Source organism: Oncorhynchus nerka, linkage group LG20 (genome assembly GCF_034236695.1).
Source record: "Oncorhynchus nerka isolate Pitt River linkage group LG20, Oner_Uvic_2.0, whole genome shotgun sequence".
Lineage (NCBI taxonomy): Eukaryota > Metazoa > Chordata > Actinopteri > Salmoniformes > Salmonidae > Oncorhynchus > Oncorhynchus nerka.
Window position 1 is genome coordinate 32,137,655 of NC_088415.1, and position 19,023 is coordinate 32,156,677.

The following is a 19,023-nucleotide window of genomic DNA, read 5'->3' on the forward strand; positions in this document are numbered from 1 at the left end:
AATTTCCAGTCATAGCTCAATGGAAACTAAATCTCCTTCTCAAATGAAACTTGAAACTGATTTCATGCATTTTTTTTGTAGATGGTTCAAGAGAGCCAGACAGCCCAGGGGGAATCCCAGAGGGCGCCTCAATATCGGTATCGGCGATCAGAATGAGATCTCACATCTCAACTCCCACTATTCTCACTAACAACAAGACAAACGAGGTGGGCGTAGGACATGGAGAGAAGCCCAAAATAGCCTGTCACATTCTGTCTTTCCATCTCTATGTTACGCACACACTGTATCAGTTACTCATCTGCCTATCTGGTCCTTGAATGTGAGAAATTCTATGTATCTAGATTTATATCAAATGTTACACAAGTACTAAGTTAAGGTCTGGGCACATCACTATTACAGAAACCACTGTAGTTTTTTAATGATCTTGTCAATGATTTAGACACTAAAATGAAATGTGATGCTTTGTTTGTGGAACTGTCAAAAGCTTTTTGATACTGTTGATCATGCTATTTTATTGAATACGTTTTCCTTGATCGACCTGAGCTCGGACGCCTGTTCATGGCTTCATGATTATCTTAGTGACAGAACTCAGGCCTTCATGATTGATGGGGTTAAGTCTGAATTTCTTGAAGTACATAAAGGTGTACCACAGGGGTTGATTTTGAGACCTCTTCTTTTCACTACTCATATAAACCCCATTGGTCAATCCTAATTGATTTTTTTTACTTCATCTATATACAGATGATACTATTATGTATGCTATTGCCTTGACTGTTGATCTGGATGTGTCAAAACCAGTCAGATTATATAGCTATTTTAGAATCCCTTCCTGATTTAAACAATTACATGTTGTTTTCAAACTCTCGTAAGTATGCTTCAGATGAACTACATGTTCACTGATTAGGTGGTTCTCCAATCGAACGTGTTCCTGCATATTAATGCTTAGGCAATTTGATGGACAAGGATTTGATGTTTAAACAACATATAGAGGAGCTGGTTAAGAAGCTAAGACTTAAAGTTGTCTTTTTCTACAGAAACAGATTGTGCCTTTCTCTAAGCAGTAGAATGCATATTTGGATGCCACCTACCATAGTGCCCTTAATTTTGTTACAGGTGATAGTTTTGATTTTCATCACTGCATCCTGTATCAAAAGGTTGGCTGGACTTCGCTAAAGACCCATAGATCTCTACATTACTCCCTTTTTGTTTACTGGGCCCTACTTCATCATTTCTGTCTTACCTAACTTTGCTGTTGAAGTATAGACACCAGGGTTGTGTAACCAGTTCACAGGATTGGATAACTCGAGGTTCCTTGGGTCTCCACAGAGCTAGGTAGATCTGCTTTTAGTTTTAATGCACTGTATTCCTGGAACAAAATTGTAAATACATTTCATCTTGATGTTCTGGTTTCGTTTGGGCAATTTAGAGTAATGATTGGGGACTCATTTGTTGAGGAATGCGACTGTTTTTCTGGGTGATTCGTGATGCTTCCCATGACTGTGTTGTTGTATTCTAATGTGTATATGTTTGAGTATAATGTGTAGATTTATGTTGAATATACAGCGCACATTTGTAAAAGAAACCTTGGTCTCCATATGTTTCCCCTGTTAAAATAAAGGTTCAATAAAACACTTTCTGATTGTGACAATCAACATTGTTTCAATCATTTTATGACATGTTATCAGGCCTGAAGTTTGTAAGCAAAGCGGCAGCATCTGTAGTTACATTGTATCACCAGAGGAGGGCGGTCAGTAAGGTAGTAAACCACCCGAGCTTCCTCTGCATCTCTCCTCTGAACAGTTGGTGGCAACGTAATTGGGGAGGACGTGCTCGTGGTAATGGCTGGAGCGGAATGGTATCATATATATCAAACACATGGTATCCATTCTATTCGCTCCTTTTCAGCCATTATTATGAGACGTCCTCCCGTCAGCAGCCACCATTGCCTCTGAACCATCTGTTGCCCCTTAGCAGCATCTTCTCCATGACCCCTCTAACTCCGCCTCATTAATCTCAACCCTGGTCTCTTAGCCACTTCATCTGGAGCACCTCTTCACTTAAAGACTTCATCTGGAGCACCTCTTCACTTAAAGACTTCGTCTGGACTCAACAGGGGTAAGAACATCTCTGGAATACCAAACACAACAAAACAATGACTAGGCTATGATTTCCATATTGATTCAATAGGCACATTCAGGTCTACCGTTGTCTATTGTCCAACATTAGATACACCAAACAAGTTTGCCATTGATACACAACCCTTAAAGGGTAACATGTGGAAGATCTGTCGCTCCATTTGTTTTGAGATGTGAGTGAAATGTTACACCAGACCAGTACCCACCCTGCCCCCACCTTCACTGTGGGCTCCGGCTCCACTAGCCCTCCATGCCTGGGAATACAGGGGAGAGAAAACCATGGCTCTTCCTGACAGGATATCCTGCCCTGAAGTCCTGCTCCTAGGCTCCATGTGACCTCTTAACCCTTCCTGACCTCCAGCCACAGCCACAGCCACAGCATAACAGCCACTGTGCACCCTCCAACACCTCCCACCCCACCGCCCCGGGCCACTCGCAGTAAATGGAAGCCATTAGGTGATGAATGAGTGTCGTTGGTGTTGATTTAAGCTCAACGGCGCCCCTGGTGTCCCATATGGACGGTGTGGGTATACCACAACACTGGAGGTAATTAGCCAATCATCCCGTGGTCTCTCCCACACCCAAGGTCAGTAACTGAGTCCTTTCTCACCCATCTGTTCAGACAGGCTCAATGGGATAGGAAAAATACTGCTCTGCCTCCAGTCTGAATGTGGTGATACTCAGTGAGGCTTCAAATCACACAGCCACTCTGATCAAAATTATTTTGTGTGTATGTGGTGCTGTTTGTGCGTGTGTGTGTGTGTGTGTGTGTGTGTAGAGAGAGCTGTTCACACACTGAGAGTGGAAGGAGGTTCCCAGTGGACACAGGACAGGGGCAGGGTTGTCCAGAGACTGGAGTGGAAATCAACACTTCCAGTCAGGACAAGAAGGGCTACTGCCTCTTATCACTGGAAGGAAGAGGGCTGGGGAGAGAGAACTGGATGGAGTAACAGACAGTGACAGTCAGATAGAAAAAGAAGGAGGGATACATTGACAGAAAGTGAGAGGGTCTTTGATAAAGAGGCCAATGAAAGAGTGGAATGTAAAGGGTGTAGAGAGATACAAGATAGGCTACTGTAGATGAGGAGTGAGGCAAGTGGAATGCATTATAGTACCTGCTATCTGTCTGTGACAAGCACAGCGAAGATTAGATTGAGAGCATCCTTGTAGTTGTAAGTTTGTCCTGTAAGGTGGACATATTTGAAGTATATAAACGTGAAGAAAGTATCAGTATGTTGTTATAACAGGCTAAGTGATTGATGGAGTCTTCATGCATAACAATCACACGGTGGTTAAGTATGGCTGCCCAATTCTGATCTTTTTTTCACTCATTGGTATTTTGACCGAAAAGATCTGATGATATTGGTCAAACTATCAATTATTGGAAAAATGATCAGAATTGGGCCGCTTGTGTAAACACAGCTGATGCATCACCAACATCTCTGGTGACCGAGCTACGATGATAACATGCACAACACTGTCTTAGACTATGCACAGACTCAGAGTCAAGTTAACTACAACCCTACCAGTTTTGTATGCAGAGGGAAACGGGATTTGGGAGCAGGGTGGGGAAGCGTTCAGCACTCAGCACTAGGGATTGTCCCAGATGGACACAAGCCGATCCCTCCCTTTCAAAACAGCCCATGACAGAGGCCAGCCCTCTCCTCTCCTGTCCTCTCCGGTTCCTATGCACATGTAAACTATGGGGATTTAGTGACAACAACAGAATAAGCCAAACATATTCCCTCTGCCTTTAGCAAAGTCCTCTCTGACAATTTGTCTGTCCTCTGAAAGTCAACACATCACAAATGCGGGCTAACTCACTTCCAGTGTGGGTGGGTCTGTTTCCAATTTTCTCACCCCTCCGCCCAAAAAATAAAACTTTGGTCCAAAAACAACAAAACAAGCAAGAAAAAAAGCCACACTTAAATGTTCCACACTATTAAAAGACACAGGGCAAACTAAAGCAGCTCCATCTTGCTGCTCCGCAAATGGTTATCACTGTTTTCCTTCCTTTCTTTGAGAGAGCGTGGGAGCACGCTCGGAGAGGAGGAGAAAACCTGTGCAGAAAACAACAGGAGGAAGGTGGAAACATGAGCCGGGGGCTGCAGAATGAGCCGGGGGCTGCAGAATGAGCCGGGGGAGAAGAGAAAAGAGGGAGAGGAACTGGGCAAAGGGCGAGAAAAAAAGTGAGAGAGCACTTTGACTGGGTACGATGTTCATCTCTGAAGTGCTGACTTTGAAACAAAATTGACGTTGAACATAAACTTAATCCACCAGTGATTTTTAAGCCAGCTCACACACAAAAGAGGACTAAGACATGGTTGCATTTCCACATAGACACATTTTCCTTCCATACTATAACAGACATAAAAACACACTTAATGAAAGCGTAACTGCTGTAAAGTTAGAGTAGCGCTGAAGCAGGGTCCTACCAGCTCGTAGGGTGAACATCCAGTCAGGGTAGCGTCAGGGTGTCTCTACGCCATATCCAGTCCAGAGCAGGCAGGCACAGTGTCAGCTCCCTCTATCCAGGCTAGCAGGGGAAAAGTGAGGGGCCGCAACAAAAGGCATAGAGGGAGGGTGAAACAGATGAACCACTCTGAGCTGACTGGTGGACTCCCCCCTCTCTCTCTAACACACACAGTCACATGTACACATAACCTGTTCACAGTTGGTCCCCCCTATCACTGACTTTTGGGTAACTTATGTCAGAGTTGCCTCAGAAGCTGAAGCAGCGAGTGGAGGAAAAGAAAGAGGATTAGAATGTGTGTGCAGTGGTGTGTGTGTGTGTGAGAGAGTGAGAGTGTGTGAGAGAGAGGAGCTGGGGAGAGGGGGGTTAAGGTAGGAGGGACAGGCACAGCTTGGAGGCCGGAGGCAGACTACTAAAGACAATGGCAGGAAACACTATCAGGAGGGGAAAAAAACATTGCAAAAATAATTTTAAAGCGCAAAAACAATGACATCCACATGGAAAACAAATGATGCGCTGTGCCTCGACTGCAAACAATGATATACAAAACAACAATGATAAAGATAAGAGATGTTTAGCCCTGCTGTTTGAGCCCATATCAAAGTCCTAGTTTCACTGCAAGCTTTCCTCAGGGTCCTTGCTGTTCTGCCGCCATAGACGAGACCAAAAACTGCCCCCAGCAAAAACTAGAATAGTCCCAGTAAGTAAAATGACATTGAAAATATATCTAAAATACATATTTTCCAGACATTACATTTAGGTTCTGAATAAGAGGTGAAAAGGTATTTTCCGTATGTTTAAAATACTCTCTTTTTTCAGGATGTTGAAAAGGCATATTTTACAGACATTGCATGTATTTTTGGATGTTGAGATCAGGCTCATTTTTGGTTCTGAATGAAAGTTGAAAATAAGGCATTTATAGACATCGATGTTTGTGCCATATCAAGGCTGGTTCAGACCGAACAAAATCTGAACCAAACATAGACATCTATGATTGGTTCATATTTGGTCCAGACAGGACCAAAAATCTATGTTCATGTACGTTGAAATCAATGCCGGTCTGGACCGCACAAAATTTGAACCAAACATAGATGTCTATTATCGGTTCATATTTGGTCCGGACCAAAAACCAATGTCCGTGGATGTGGAAATCAAGGTCTGCCCGGAACTGCATCAAAAAAAGATGTCCAAAATGCATCGGTGTCGGTTCGTGCTTACTGAGGTGTAGCCTACAGTGTTTCCTGAAGTATCATTTTATGAATGCCCATCTATGTGGTAAGCCTACCATTTGTAAACACCAAAAAACTAAGTCCGGACAGGGCCAAAAAAACATGTCCAAAAGACGGTCTCGTGCTTACTGGGGTGTAGCCTACCATGTCTGCAATGGAATCTTATGAATGCCCATACATGTGGTAGGCCCACCATTTGTAAAACAGGCCGTTGCATTGTCTTTATTAGTCCTAATTCCTGTGACTCATCAATTTGGCTATTTAAGCTCTGAATATCAGCTACCCAACTTTATCAGGAGTTTTCTTGAGCCTATTTGCAATTTGTTTACACAGCGGGAAATGCAGAAGTATTTCATTTTTTGCTATGAACAGCTTGTCAAAATTGATGGATACAAACTTGAAACCACTGATAATGACAATGGGGTGAAACTCCTGGACAACAGTTGGAATTGTCCATTCCATATTGTCCAACAATATCTCTCCAACAGCAGCCTGAAGAGGCAAAGTGCCACTGGTTGAGAGAAAATGTCATTGTTTTTGGGCAGAATTAAGTGAAGTTTTATGTGTTGTTGTTGGAGGTTCTTGGACAGTTTATCTCAGAAAATGCCCTTGTCAATCTGCCGCCATAGGTGGCTGCCTAGTCCTGCCTAATGAGCGGGCAGGCCGTGACTTTCCTACACACACACACACACACACACCCTGTAATCATACCTTGTGATAAGAAAAGCGTCCCCAGTACTCCCTGTTTAGCCTCAGCTGCTGGGCCACAACAGACAGTATTCTGTCCCCAGTCTGATTGCACACACAAGGGGATGGATTTCAACATGCTAATTCAATTTCCTCTCTAGGGGAAAAGGTGAACCAGGAGGACATGGATGAACCAGCCCCTTGTGGAGCTGCCTGCCTCACACTGTGGAGAGCAGATAGTAGATGGATGATTGGCTAATTGTTGGTAAACTGATGACTTGGTCAGATTGACTAATTTGCCTGCGGTCTTGTGGGTCAAACTAGAGAGTAGTTACATCAATAACAATGGTCGGAGCCCTTCACATTCATAACTGTAATATGAGTTGAGAAATAGGCAGCAGGTTCATTCTGAAGGCTTTTCATTATGTATGAATCAATAATAAAACAAGGCTGTGTGTCACTGTCGGCAGAGCAGCGTGGCATGAATACACAGTGAATGTTTCTGTAAATGACTAAACACATGGGCGAGGTCCCACCAGAAGGGTGATTATGTAACACACACACACACACACACACACACACACCTCCAGATGTGGGTGTGTGATGTATGCACTGATTGTTCTGTGTCCTCTCCCCTCCTCTGTTTTGGTTAACAACCCCTCTGCTAAGCCTAAAATCCAACGCTGCTATCCAACTGTCAGGAGAGGAGGCGCTAGGTGCCTATAACTAGCCTCCCTGTAGCCCTGCTAATAATGTACAGAGCTTTGAAAGAGATGTGGAATGAATGTATATTTCATGCATGTTCTTCTTACACAGTGTCTCTGTTTTTGTGAAATTTTTACTACCATAAAATGAAACCATGCAGCCGTGTGGTTGATGGAGAATGTACAGTATTTGCAAAATTCCTAAATCCATCTCTGAATCTGAGTGTTGGGATGTAATTACAAAATATAATTTTCTGAATCCAGATTTCATGACAGATCTATCTGTTCTTGCTGTTAGAGTACATGGTGTGGAATGTACAGTGCCTTCAGAAAGTAGTCATACCCTTTGACTAAATCCATTTTGAATTCAACACAACTAAATGTGGATTAAATATTGTTTTTTCTCATCCATTTACACTAAATACCCCATAATGAGTGTTTTCCTAATTTATTTTGCGAATTGTTTGAAAATGAATTACAGCAATATCTCATTTACATAAGTATTCACATCCCTGAGTCAATACTTTGTAGAAGCACCTTTGGTGGCGATTACAGCGTTGAGTCGTCTTAGGTATATCCGTATCAGCTGTGTACATCTGGATTTGAGGATTTTCTCAAGCTCTTTTAAGTTAGATGGGGAGCAGAGATGAACAGCAATCTTCAAGTCTTTCCACAGATTTTTAATGCGATTCAAGTCTGGGCTTTGGCAGGGTCACTCAAGGACTTTCACATTCTTGTTTAGAAGCCATTTCAGTGTTGCTTTGGCTGTATGCTTGGGGTTATTATCCTATTGGAACGTAAATCTTCACCCCAGTCTGAGGTCATTTGTACTCTGAACCAGGTTCTCATCAAGGATTTGCCTGTATTTGGCTCCATTCATTGTTCCCTCTATTCTTACCAGTCTCCCAGTCCCTGCTGCTGAAAAGCATCCCCATAGCGTGATGCTGCAACCACCATGCTCCATGGTAGGGATGGTGTTAGATGGGTGATGGGCTGTGCCTGGTTTTCTCCAGGCATAGCGCTTTGCATTCAGGCCAAAGAGTAAAGTATTTATCTCCTCAAACCACAGAATCTTTTGCCTTATGCTCCCAAGTGGCACAGCGATCTAAGGCACTGCATCTCAGTGCTAGAGGCTTCACTACAGACCCTGGTTCTGATTGCAGGCTGTATCACAACTGGCTGTGATTGTGGGTCCCATATCGCGTTGCACTATTGGCCCAGCGTCATCCGGGTTAGAATTAGTTTTTAACTTACTTTCCTAGTTAAAAAAAGGTTAAATTCAAATAAATAAAATGAAAATGCTTTCAGAGTCTTTCACATGGCTTTTTGCAAACTCCAGGTGTGCTGTCATGTGTCTTTTCCTCAGGCGTGTCTTCCATCTGACCACTCTCCCATAAAGCCCAGATTGGTAAAGTACAGGTTGTTGTCCTTCTGACAGATTCTCCCATCTCCGTAGTTCTGTCAGAGTGGTCATTGGGTTCTTGGTCACCTCCCTAACCAAGGTCTTTCATGCCTGGTTTCTCCGTTTGGTTGGACTGCCAGCTCTAGGCAGAGTCTGGGTAGTTCCATATTTTTTTCAATTTCCCAATGATGGAGACCACTGTGCTCTTGGAAACGTTCAACACTCTTAAAAATTGTTTTATACTCTTACCCAGATATATGCCTCATCACAATTGTTTCTCAGAGATCTACGGACAGTTCCTTGGACTTATAGTTTTTGCATTTATAGCATAGTCAATAGTGCACGTCAGAGCAGAAACTAAGGGACCTGTTACAGGACCTTATATCGACAGGTGTGTTTCTTTCTAAAATCACGTTCAAACAATTGAATTGGCCACAGGTGGACAATAAAGTTGTAGTGACATTTCAAGGATGATTCAAGGGAATTGGGTGTGAATACTTGTGTAAATGAGATATTTTCAGCAACAAAAAAAAATCTAAAAACAGGTTTTCACTTTGTCATTATGGGGTATTGTATGTAGATGGGTGAGATCAACTGAATCCATTTTGAATTCAGGCTGTAACACAACTAAATGTGGAATAGGCCAGGGGGTATGAATACTTTCTTGCTGGATGCGGAGCATGTCACAGGTCATAGTTATATTAGTGTACTGGGGAAAGCCACTAGAGGATCAGGCCCGGACGCATTTTGGGTGCTGGAGCACCTACCTCTGTTTTACCTTTATTTAGCAAGACAGTCTTTCCCTTGAAAATAATCCCTGTCAGATTTGATGACTTCGTGGCCGCGCCAGCTAGTGACTAGTCTGCAGAGCTACCTCCAGGGTAACATTCATGACAATAAAATGCCAACCTGATGTTTCCTAGCTCATCTCATGCTATTCGTCACATTTTGCCATGAGGATGAGAGAAAATGTAATCGTTTTAAAGCTGTTCATGTGCTATTTGGGGTGCCCTCGACCCCCGGGGCACGTGCCCATTTGATAATCCAGCCCTGACAGGATGGGTACAGATCAGACTGAGAAGTCTGCAGTGGAACCCATGGCAATGGAATGATGCTTAACTGGATCTACTGTTGGATTGTTGCTGTAGATGTTAGTGTCTATTAGCTTCACGGATTTATAAAACTACATCTGTATGACAGTGGCTAGTGGGGACGAAGCACACTGATGTCTTTTTTTCCCTTCGCTGTATCCTGCACTGAGCTCTGTTATGATCTGCTCGTAAAATGCATCATTTAAAAAATTCAACATGCGATGATTCCCCTTTGGGAAGGAGGAATTCATTCTCTGGGCTGGAACCAACTCAACCGCCCTTTTTCCTGCTTCAATAAGGCTTCCATCATGTTTAATATTGGCCTGTACACAACCCTAACAACCAGTCAAATAAATCTACCCCATTGTTAACAATACTTAGATTGTTTTTGGATCGCTCTGCATTCAGCCTCGGACTCCTATTTAATTTGAGTATAACATTTTGCTTCCTCTTCCACATACAGACAAAGAATCCTTAAACATTTAGATAAAAAGACTGGAGAAAGAAAAACATTGAAAGCAGTTTATATTAATACGGTATAGAAGTGGGGAAGGAGGATACAGAATGACAGAAGTAACAGTCCAGTGGGAGTAATAAACAGAGGAGAGAGAGAGAGAGAGAGAGAGGAGGCAGAGAAGTAGATGGAGACAGAGAGGCAGAGAAGTAGATGGAGAGAGAGAGGAGAGAGAGGAGGCAGAGAAGTACATGGAGACAGAGAGGCGAGAGAGGAGGCAGAGAAGTACACGGAGACAGAGAGGAGGCAGAGAAGTACATGGAGACAGAGAGGAGGCAGAGAAGTACATGGAGACAGAGAGGAGAGAGAGAAGTACATGGAGACAGAGAGGAGAGAGAGAAGTACATGGAGACAGAGAGGAGGCAGAGAAGAACATGGAGGCAGAGAAGTACACGGAGACAGAGAGGAGGCAGTGAAGTACACGGAGACAGAGAGGAGAGAGAGAGGAGGAAGAGAAGTACACGGAGACAGAGAGGAGAGAGAGAGGAGGAAGAGAAGTACACGGAGACAGAGAGGAGAGAGAGAGGAGGAAGAGAAGTACACGGAGACAGAGGAGGCAGAGAAGTACATGGAGACAGAGGAGAGCGAGAGGAGGCAGATAAGTACATGGAGACAGAGGAGAGAAAGAGGAGACAGAGAAGTACATGGAGACAGAGAGGAGAGAGAGAGTGGAGGCAGAGAAGTACATAGAGACAGAGGAGGTAGAGAAGTACACGGAGAAAGAGAGGAGAGAGGAGGCAGATAAATACATGGAGACAGAGGAGAGCGAGAGGAGGCAGATAAGTACATGGAGACAGAGGAGAGAATGAGGAGGAAGAGAAGTACACGGAGACAGAGAGGAGGCAGAGAAGAACATGGAGGCAGAGAAGTACACGGAGACAGAGAGGAGGCAGTGAAGTACATGGAGACAGAGAGGAGAGCGAGAGGAGGCAGATAAGTACATGGAGACAGAGGAGAGAATGAGGAGGAAGAGAAGTACACGGAGACAGAGAGGAGGCAGTGAAGTACATGGAGGCAGAGAAGTACACGGAGACAGAGAGGAGGCAGAGAAGAACATGGAGGCAGAGAAGTACACGGAGACAGAGAGGAGGCAGTGAAGTACATGGAGACAGAGAGGAGAGAGAGAGGAGGAAGAGAAGTACACGGAGACAGAGAGGAGAGAGAGAGGAGGTAGAGAAGTACACGGAGACAGAGAGGAGAGAGAGAGGAGGTAGAGAAGTACACGGAGACAGAGAGAGGAAAGAGAGAGAGGAGGCAGAGAAGTACACGGAGACAGAGAGGAAAGAGAGAGGAGGCAGAGAAGTACATGGAGACAGAGAGGCGAGAGAGAGGAGGCAGAGAAGTACACGGAGACAGAGAGGCGAGAGAGAGGAGGCAGAGAAGTACACGGAGACAGAGAGAGGCGAGAGAGAGGAGGCAGAGAAGTACACGGAGACAGAGAGGAGAGAGAGGAGGCAGAGAAGTACACGGAGACAGAGAGGAGAGAGAGAGGAGGAAGAGAAGTACACGGAGACAGAGAGGAGAGAGAGAGAGAGAGAGGAGGCAGATAAATACATGGATACAGAGGAGAGCGAGAGGAGGCAGATAAGTACATGGAGACAGAGGAGAGCGAGAGGAGGCAGATAAGTACATGGAGACAGAGGAGAGAATGAGGAGGAAGAGAAGTACACGGAGACAGAGAGGAAAGAGAGAGGAGGCAGAGAAGTACATGGAGACAGAGAGGCGAGAGAGAGGAGGCAGAGAAGTACACGGAGACAGAGAGGAGAGAGAGGAGGCAGAGAAGTACACGGAGACAGAGAGGAGAGAGAGAGGAGGAAGAGAAGTACACGGAGACAGAGAGGAGAGAGAGAGAGAGAGAGGAGGCAGATAAATACATGGATACAGAGGAGAGCGAGAGGAGGCAGATAAGTACATGGAGACAGAGGAGAGCGAGAGGAGGCAGATAAGTACATGGAGACAGAGGAGAGAATGAGGAGGAAGAGAAGTACACGGAGACAGAGAGGAGGCAGAGAAGAACACGGGGAAAGAGAGGAGAGAGAGAGGAGGAAGAGAAGTACACGGAGAGAGAGGAGGCAGATAAGTACATGGAGACAGAGGAGAGAGAGAGAGAGAGAGAGGGACAGAGGAGAGAGAGAGGAGGCAGATAAGTACATGGAGACAGAGGAGAGATAGAGGAGGCAGATAAGTACACTTAGACAGAGAGGAGAGAGAGAGAGGAGGCAGAGAAGTACACGGAGACCGAGAGGAGAGAAAGAGGAGGCAGAGATGTACATGGAGGCAGGGGAGAGAGAGAGAGAGGTGGCAGATAAAAACATGGATACAGAGGAGAGAGAGGAGGCAGATAAGTACATGGAGACAGAGGAGAGAGAGAGAGAGAGGAGGTAGAGAGGTACATGGAGACAGAGAGGAGACAGAGAAGTACATGGAGACACAGAGGCGAGAGAGAGGAGGCAGAGAAGTACACGGAGACCGGGAGGAGAGCGAGAGGAGGCAGAGAAATACACTGAGACAGAGAGGAGGCAGAGATGTACATGGAGGCAGGGGAGAGAGAGAGAGGAGGCAGATAAAAACATGGAGACAGAGGAGAGAGAGAGAGAGAGAGGAGGCAGATAAGTACATGGAGACAGAGGAGGCAGATAAGTACATGGAGACAGAGGAGAGCGAGAGGATGCAGATAAGTACATGGAGACAGAGGAGAGAGAGAAGAAGCAGATAAGTACATGGAGAGAGAGAGAGCGAGAGAGAGGAGGCAGATAAGTACATGGAGACAGAGGAGAGAGAGAGAGGAGGCAGATAAGTACATGGAGACAGAGGAGAGAGAGAGAGAGAGAGGAGGCAGATAAGTACATGGAGACAGAGGAGAGAGAGAGAGAGAGAGGGAAGCAGATAAGTACACAGAGACATAGAGGAGAGTGAGAGGAGGCAGAGAAGTACACGGAGAAAGAGAGGAGAGGGAGAGGAGGCAGAGAAGTACACGGAGACAGAGAGGAGAGAGAGAGGAGGTAGAGAAGTACACGGAGACAGAGAGGAGAGAGAGAGGAGGCAGATAAGTACATGGAGACAGAGGAGAGCGAGAGGAGGCAGATAAGTACATGGAGACAGAGGAGAGAGAGAGGAGGCAGAGAAGTACATGGAGACAGAGAGGAGGGAGAGAGGAGGCAGATAAGTACATGGAGACAGAGGAGAGCAAGAGAGAGCGAGAGAGAGAGAGAGAGAGAGAGAGAGAGAGAGAGAGAGAGAGAGAGAGAGAGAGAGGAGGCAGATAAGTACATGGAGACAGAGGAGAGCGAGAGGATGCAGATAAGTACATGGCGACAGAGAGGAGAGAGAGAGGAGGCAGATAAGTACACGGAGAAAGAGAGGAGGGCGAGAGGAGGCAGAGAAGTACACGGAGACAGAGAGGAGAGAGAGAGAGAGAGGAGGCAGATAAGTACATGGAGACAGAGGAGAGCGAGAGGAGGCAGATAAGTACATGGAGACAGAGGAGAGAGAGAGGAGGCAGAGAAGTACATGGAGACAGAGGAGAGCGAGAGAGAGAGAGATAAGTACATGGAGACAGAGGAGGCAGATAAGTACATGGAGACAGAGGAGAGCAAGAGCGAGAGAGAGAGAGAAGTACATGGAGACAGAGGAGGCAGATAAGTACATGGAGACAGAGAAGAGCGAGAGAGAGAGAGAGAGATCAGTACATGGAGACAGAGAAGGCAGAGAAGTACATGGAGCAAGAGGAGAGAGAGAGGCAGATAAGTACATGGAGACAGAGGAGAGAGAGAGGAGGCAGATAAGTACATGGAGACAGAGGAGAGAGAGAGGAAGCTGATAAGTACATGGAGACAGAGGAGTACACGGAGACAGAGAGAGAGAGAGAGAGAGAGAGAGAGAGGAGGCAGATAAGTACATGGAGACAGAGGAGTGAGAGAGGAGGCAGAGAAGTACACGGAGACAGAGGAGAGAGAGGAGGCAGATAAGTACACGGAGACAGAGAGGAGGAAGAGAAGTACACGGAGACAGAGAGGAGAGAGAGAGGAGGAAGAGAAGTACACGGAGACAGAGAGGAAGCAGAGAAGTACATGGAGACAGAGAGGCGAGAGAGAGGTGGCAGAGAAGTACATGGAGACAGAGGAGAGAGAGAGGAGGCAGATAAGTACATGGAGACAGAGGAGAGAGAGAGGAAGCAGATAAGTACATGAGACAGAGGAGTGAGAGAGGAGGCAGAGAAGTACACGGAGACAGAGAGGAGAGAGAGAGGAGGCAGATAAGTACACGGAGATAGAGAGGAGAGAGAGAGGAGGCAGATAAGTACATGGAGACAGAGGAGAGCGAGAGGAGGCAGATAAGTACACGGAGACAGAGGAGAGAGAGAGGAAGCAGATAAGTACACGGAGACAGAGGAGAGAGAGGAGGCAGATAAGTACACGGAGACAGAGGAGAGAGAGAGGAGGCAGAGAAGTACACGGAGACAGAGAGAGAGAGAGAGAGGAGGCAGATAAGTACATGGAGACAGAGAGGAGAGAGAGAGGAGGAAGAGAAGTACAGAGAGAGAGAGAGAGAGAGAGAGAGAGAGAGAGGAGGCAGATAAGTACATGGAGACAGAGAGAGAGAGAGAGAGAGAGAGAGAGAGGCAGAGAAGTACATGGAGACAGAGAGGAGAGAGAGAGGAGGCAGATAAGTACATGGAGACAGAGGAGAGCAAGAGAGAGAGAGAGAGCGAGAGAGAGAGAGAGAGAGAGAGAGAGATAAGTACATGGAGACAGAGGAGGCAGATAAGTACATGGAGACAGAGGAGAGAGAGAGGAGGCAGATAAGTACATGGAGACAGAGAGGAGAGCGAGAGGAGGCAGATAAGTACACGGAGACAGAGGAGAGAGAGAGGAAGCAGATAAGTACACGGAGACAGAGGAGAGAGAGGAGGCAGATAAGTACACGGAGACAGAGGAGAGAGAGAGGAGGCAGAGAAGTACACGGAGACAGAGAGGAGAGAGAGAGAGGAGGCAGATAAGTACATGGAGACAGAGAGGAGAGAGAGAGGAGGCAGAGAAGTACATGGAGACAGAGAGGAGGCAGATAAGTACATGGAGAAAGAGAGGAGGCAGAGAAGTACATGGAGACAGAGAGGAGAGAGAGAGGAGGAAGAGAAGTACATGGAGACAGAGAGGCGAGAGAGAGGAGGAAGAGAAGTACACGGAGACAGAGAGAGAGAGAGAGGAGTCAGATAAGTACATAGAGACAGAGGAGGCAGATAAGTACATGGAGACAGAGGAGAGCGAGAGAGAGAGGAGTCAGATAAGTACATAGAGACAGAGGAGAGAGTGAGAGGAGTCAGATAAGTACATGGAGACAGAGGAGAGCGAGAGGAGTCAGATAAGTACATGGAGACAGAGAGAGAGAGAGAGAGAGAGAGAGAGAGAGAAGATAAGTACATGGAGACAGAGGAGAGAGAGAGAGAGGAGGCAGATAAGTACATGGAGACAGAGAGAGAGAGAGAGAGAGAGAGAGAGAGAGAGAGGAAGCAGATAAGTACATGGAGACAGAGGAGAGACAGAGGAGAGAGAGAGAGAGGAAGCAGATAAGTACATAGAGACAGAGGAGAGAGAGAGGAGGCAGATAAGTACATGGAGACAGAGGAGAGAGAGAGGAGGCAGAGAAGTACATGGAGACAGAGAGGAGAGAGAGAGGAGGCAAATAAGTACATGGAGACAGATGAGGCAGAGAAGTACATGGAGACAGAGGAGAGCGAGAGAAGGCAGATAAGTACATGGAGAGAGAGGAGAGAGAGAGAGAGAGATAAGTACATGGAGACAGAGGAGAGCGAGAGAGAGAGAGATAAGTACATGGAGACAGAGGAGAGAGAGAGAGAGAGATAAGTACATGGAGACAGAGGAGAGAGAGAGAGATAAGTACATGGAGACAGAGGAGGCAGATAAGTACATGAGGACAGAGGAGAGCGAGAGAGAGAGAGAAGTACATGGATACAGAGAAGGCAGATAAGTACATGGAGACAGAGGAGAGAGAGAGAGAGAGAGAGAGAGAGGAGGCAGAGAAGTACATGGAGACAGAGGAGAGAGAGAGAGAGAGAGAGAGAGAGAGAGAGAGAGAGAGATAAGTACATGGAGACAGAGGAGGCAGATAAGTACATGGAGACAGAGGAGAGAGAGAGGAGGCAGATAAGTACATGGAGACAGAGAGGAGAGAGAGGAAGCAGATAAGTACATGGAGAGAGAGAGAGGCAGATAAGTACATGGAGCAAGAGGAGGCAGAGAAGTACATGGAGACAGAGAGGAGAGAGAGAGGTGGCAGAGAAGTACATGGAGACAGAGGAGAGAGAGAGGAGGCAGATAAGTACATGGAGACAGAGGAGAGAGAGAGGAAGCAGATAAGTACATGAGACAGAGGAGAGAGAGAGGAGGCAGAGAAGTACATGGAGACAGAGAGGAGAGAGAGAGGAGGCAGATAAGTACATGGAGATAGAGAGGAGAGAGAGAGAGGAGGCAGATAAGTACATGGAGACAGAGGAGAGCGAGAGGAGGCAGATAAGTACACAGAGACAGAGGAGAGAGAGAGGAAGCAGATAAGTACACAGAGACAGAGGAGAGAGAGAGGAAGCAGATAAGTACATGAGACAGAGGAGTGAGAGAGGAGGCAGAGAAGTACACGGAGACAGAGAGGAGGCAGATAAGTACATGGAGACAGAGGAGAGCGAGAGAGAGGTGGCAGAGAAGTACATGGAGACAGAGGAGAGAGAGAGGAGGCAGATAAGTACATGGAGACAGAGGAGAGAGAGAGGAAGCAGATAAGTACATGGAGACAGAGGAGAGAGAGAGGAGGCAGAGAAGTACATGGAGACAGAGAGAGAGAGAGAGGAGGCAGATAAGTACATGGAGACAGAGAGAGAGAGAGAGGAGGCAGATAAGTACATGGAGACAGAGAGAGCGAGAGGAGGCAGATAAGTACACGGAGACAGAGAGAGAGAGAGGAAGCAGATAAGTACATGGAGACAGAGGAGAGCGAGAGGAGGCAGATAAGTACACGGAGACAGAGAGAGAGAGAGAGGAAGCAGATAAGTACACGGAGACAGAGGAGAGAGAGGAGGCAGATAAGTACACGGAGGCAGAGAAGTACACGGAGACAGAGAGGAGAGAGAGAGGAGGCAGATAAGTACATGGAGACAGAGAGGAGAGAGAGAGGAGGAAGAGAAGTACATGGAGACAGAGAGAGAGAGAGAGAGAGAGAGAGAGAGAGAGAGAGGAGGCAGATAAGTACATGGAGACAAGGAGAGAGAGAGAGAGAGAGAGAGAGAGAGAGGAGGCAGATAAGTACATGGAGACAGAGGAGAGAGAGAGAGAGAGAGAGAGAGCAGAGAGAGAGAGAGAGAGCGAGAGAGATAAGTACATGGAGACAGAGGAGGCAGATAAGTACATGGAGACAGAGGAGAGAGAGAGAGAGAGAGAGAGAGAGAGGAGGCAGATAAGTACATGGAGACAGAGGAGAGAGAGGAGGCAGATAAGTACACGGAGACAGAGAGAGAGAGAGAGGAGGCAGAGAAGTACACGGAGACAGAGAGGAGAGAGAGAGGAGGCAGATAAGTACATGGAGACAGAGAGGAGAGAGAGAGGAGGAAGAGAAGTACAGAGATAGAGAGAGAGAGAGAGAGAGAGGAGGCAGATAAGTACATGGAGACAGAGGAGAGAGAGAGAGAGAGAGGAGGCAGATAAGTACATGGAGACAGAGGAGAGCAAGAGAGAGAGAGAGAGAGAGCGAGAGAGAGATAGAGAGAGAGAGAGAGATAAGTACATGGAGACAGAGGAGGCAGATAAGTACATGGAGACAGAGGAGAGAGAGAGAGGCAGATAAGTACATGGAGACAGAGAGAGAGAGAGAGGAAGCAGATAAGTACATGGAGACAGAGAGGAGGCAGATAAGTACATGGAGACAGAGGAGAGAGAGAGAGAGAGAGAGGAGGCAGATAAGTACATGGAGACAGAGGAGAGAGAGAGGATGCAGATAAGTACATGGAGACAGAGAGAGAGAGAGAGGAAGCAGATAAGTACACAGAGACAGAGAGGAGCGAGAGAGGAGGCAGAGAAGTACACGGAGACAGAGAGGAGAGAGAGGAGGAAGGTAAGTACACAGAGACAGAGAGGAGAGAGAGAGGAGGAATAGAAGTACACGGAGACAGAGAGGAAGCAGAGAAGTACATGGAGACAGAGAGGCGAGAGAGAGGTGGCAGAGAAGTACATGGAGACAGAGGAGAGCAGAGAGGAGGCAGATAAGTACATGGAGACAGAGAGAGAGAGAGAGGCAGAGAAGTACATGGAGACAGAGAGGAGGCAGATAAGTACATGGAGACAGAGAGGAGGCAGAGAAGTACATGGAGACAGAGAGGAGAGAGAGAGGAGGAAGAGAAGTACACGGAGACAGAGAGGAAGCAGATAAGTACATGGAGACAGAGAGGAGGCAGAGAAGTACATGGAGACAGAGAGGCGAGAGAGAGGAGGTAGAGAAGTACACGGAGACAGAGAGAGAGAGAGAGAGAGGAGTCAGATAAGTACATGGAGACAGAGGAGGCAGATAAGTACATGGAGACAGAGGAGAGAGAGAGAGAGGAGTCAGATAAGTACATAGAGACAGAGGAGAGAGAGAGAGAGAGGAGTCAGATAAGTACATGGAGACAGAGAGAGAGAGAGAGAGAGAGAGAGAGAGAGAGGCAGATAAGTACATGGAGACAGAGAGAGAGAGAGAGAGAGAGAGGAGGCAGATAAGTACATGGAGACAGAGGAGAATGAGAGAG

At 46.5% G+C, this 19,023-nt stretch overlaps 1 protein-coding gene across 2 annotated transcripts in view; it reads right to left on the reverse strand.

The window, feature by feature from the left end:
- Positions 1–4,918, reverse strand: part of LOC115102286 (histone deacetylase 7-like) — a 73,468-nt gene extending 68,550 nt beyond the window's left edge. For both annotated transcript variants that reach the window (XM_065005412.1, XM_065005411.1), the window contains exon 1: positions 4,571–4,918. In XM_065005412.1, coding sequence (XP_064861484.1) covers positions 4,571–4,589 — 19 coding nt within the window. In that variant the 5' untranslated portion in view covers positions 4,590–4,918. The remainder of the gene's footprint in view (positions 1–4,570) is intronic.
- Positions 4,919–19,023: the final 14,105 nt, after the last annotated feature.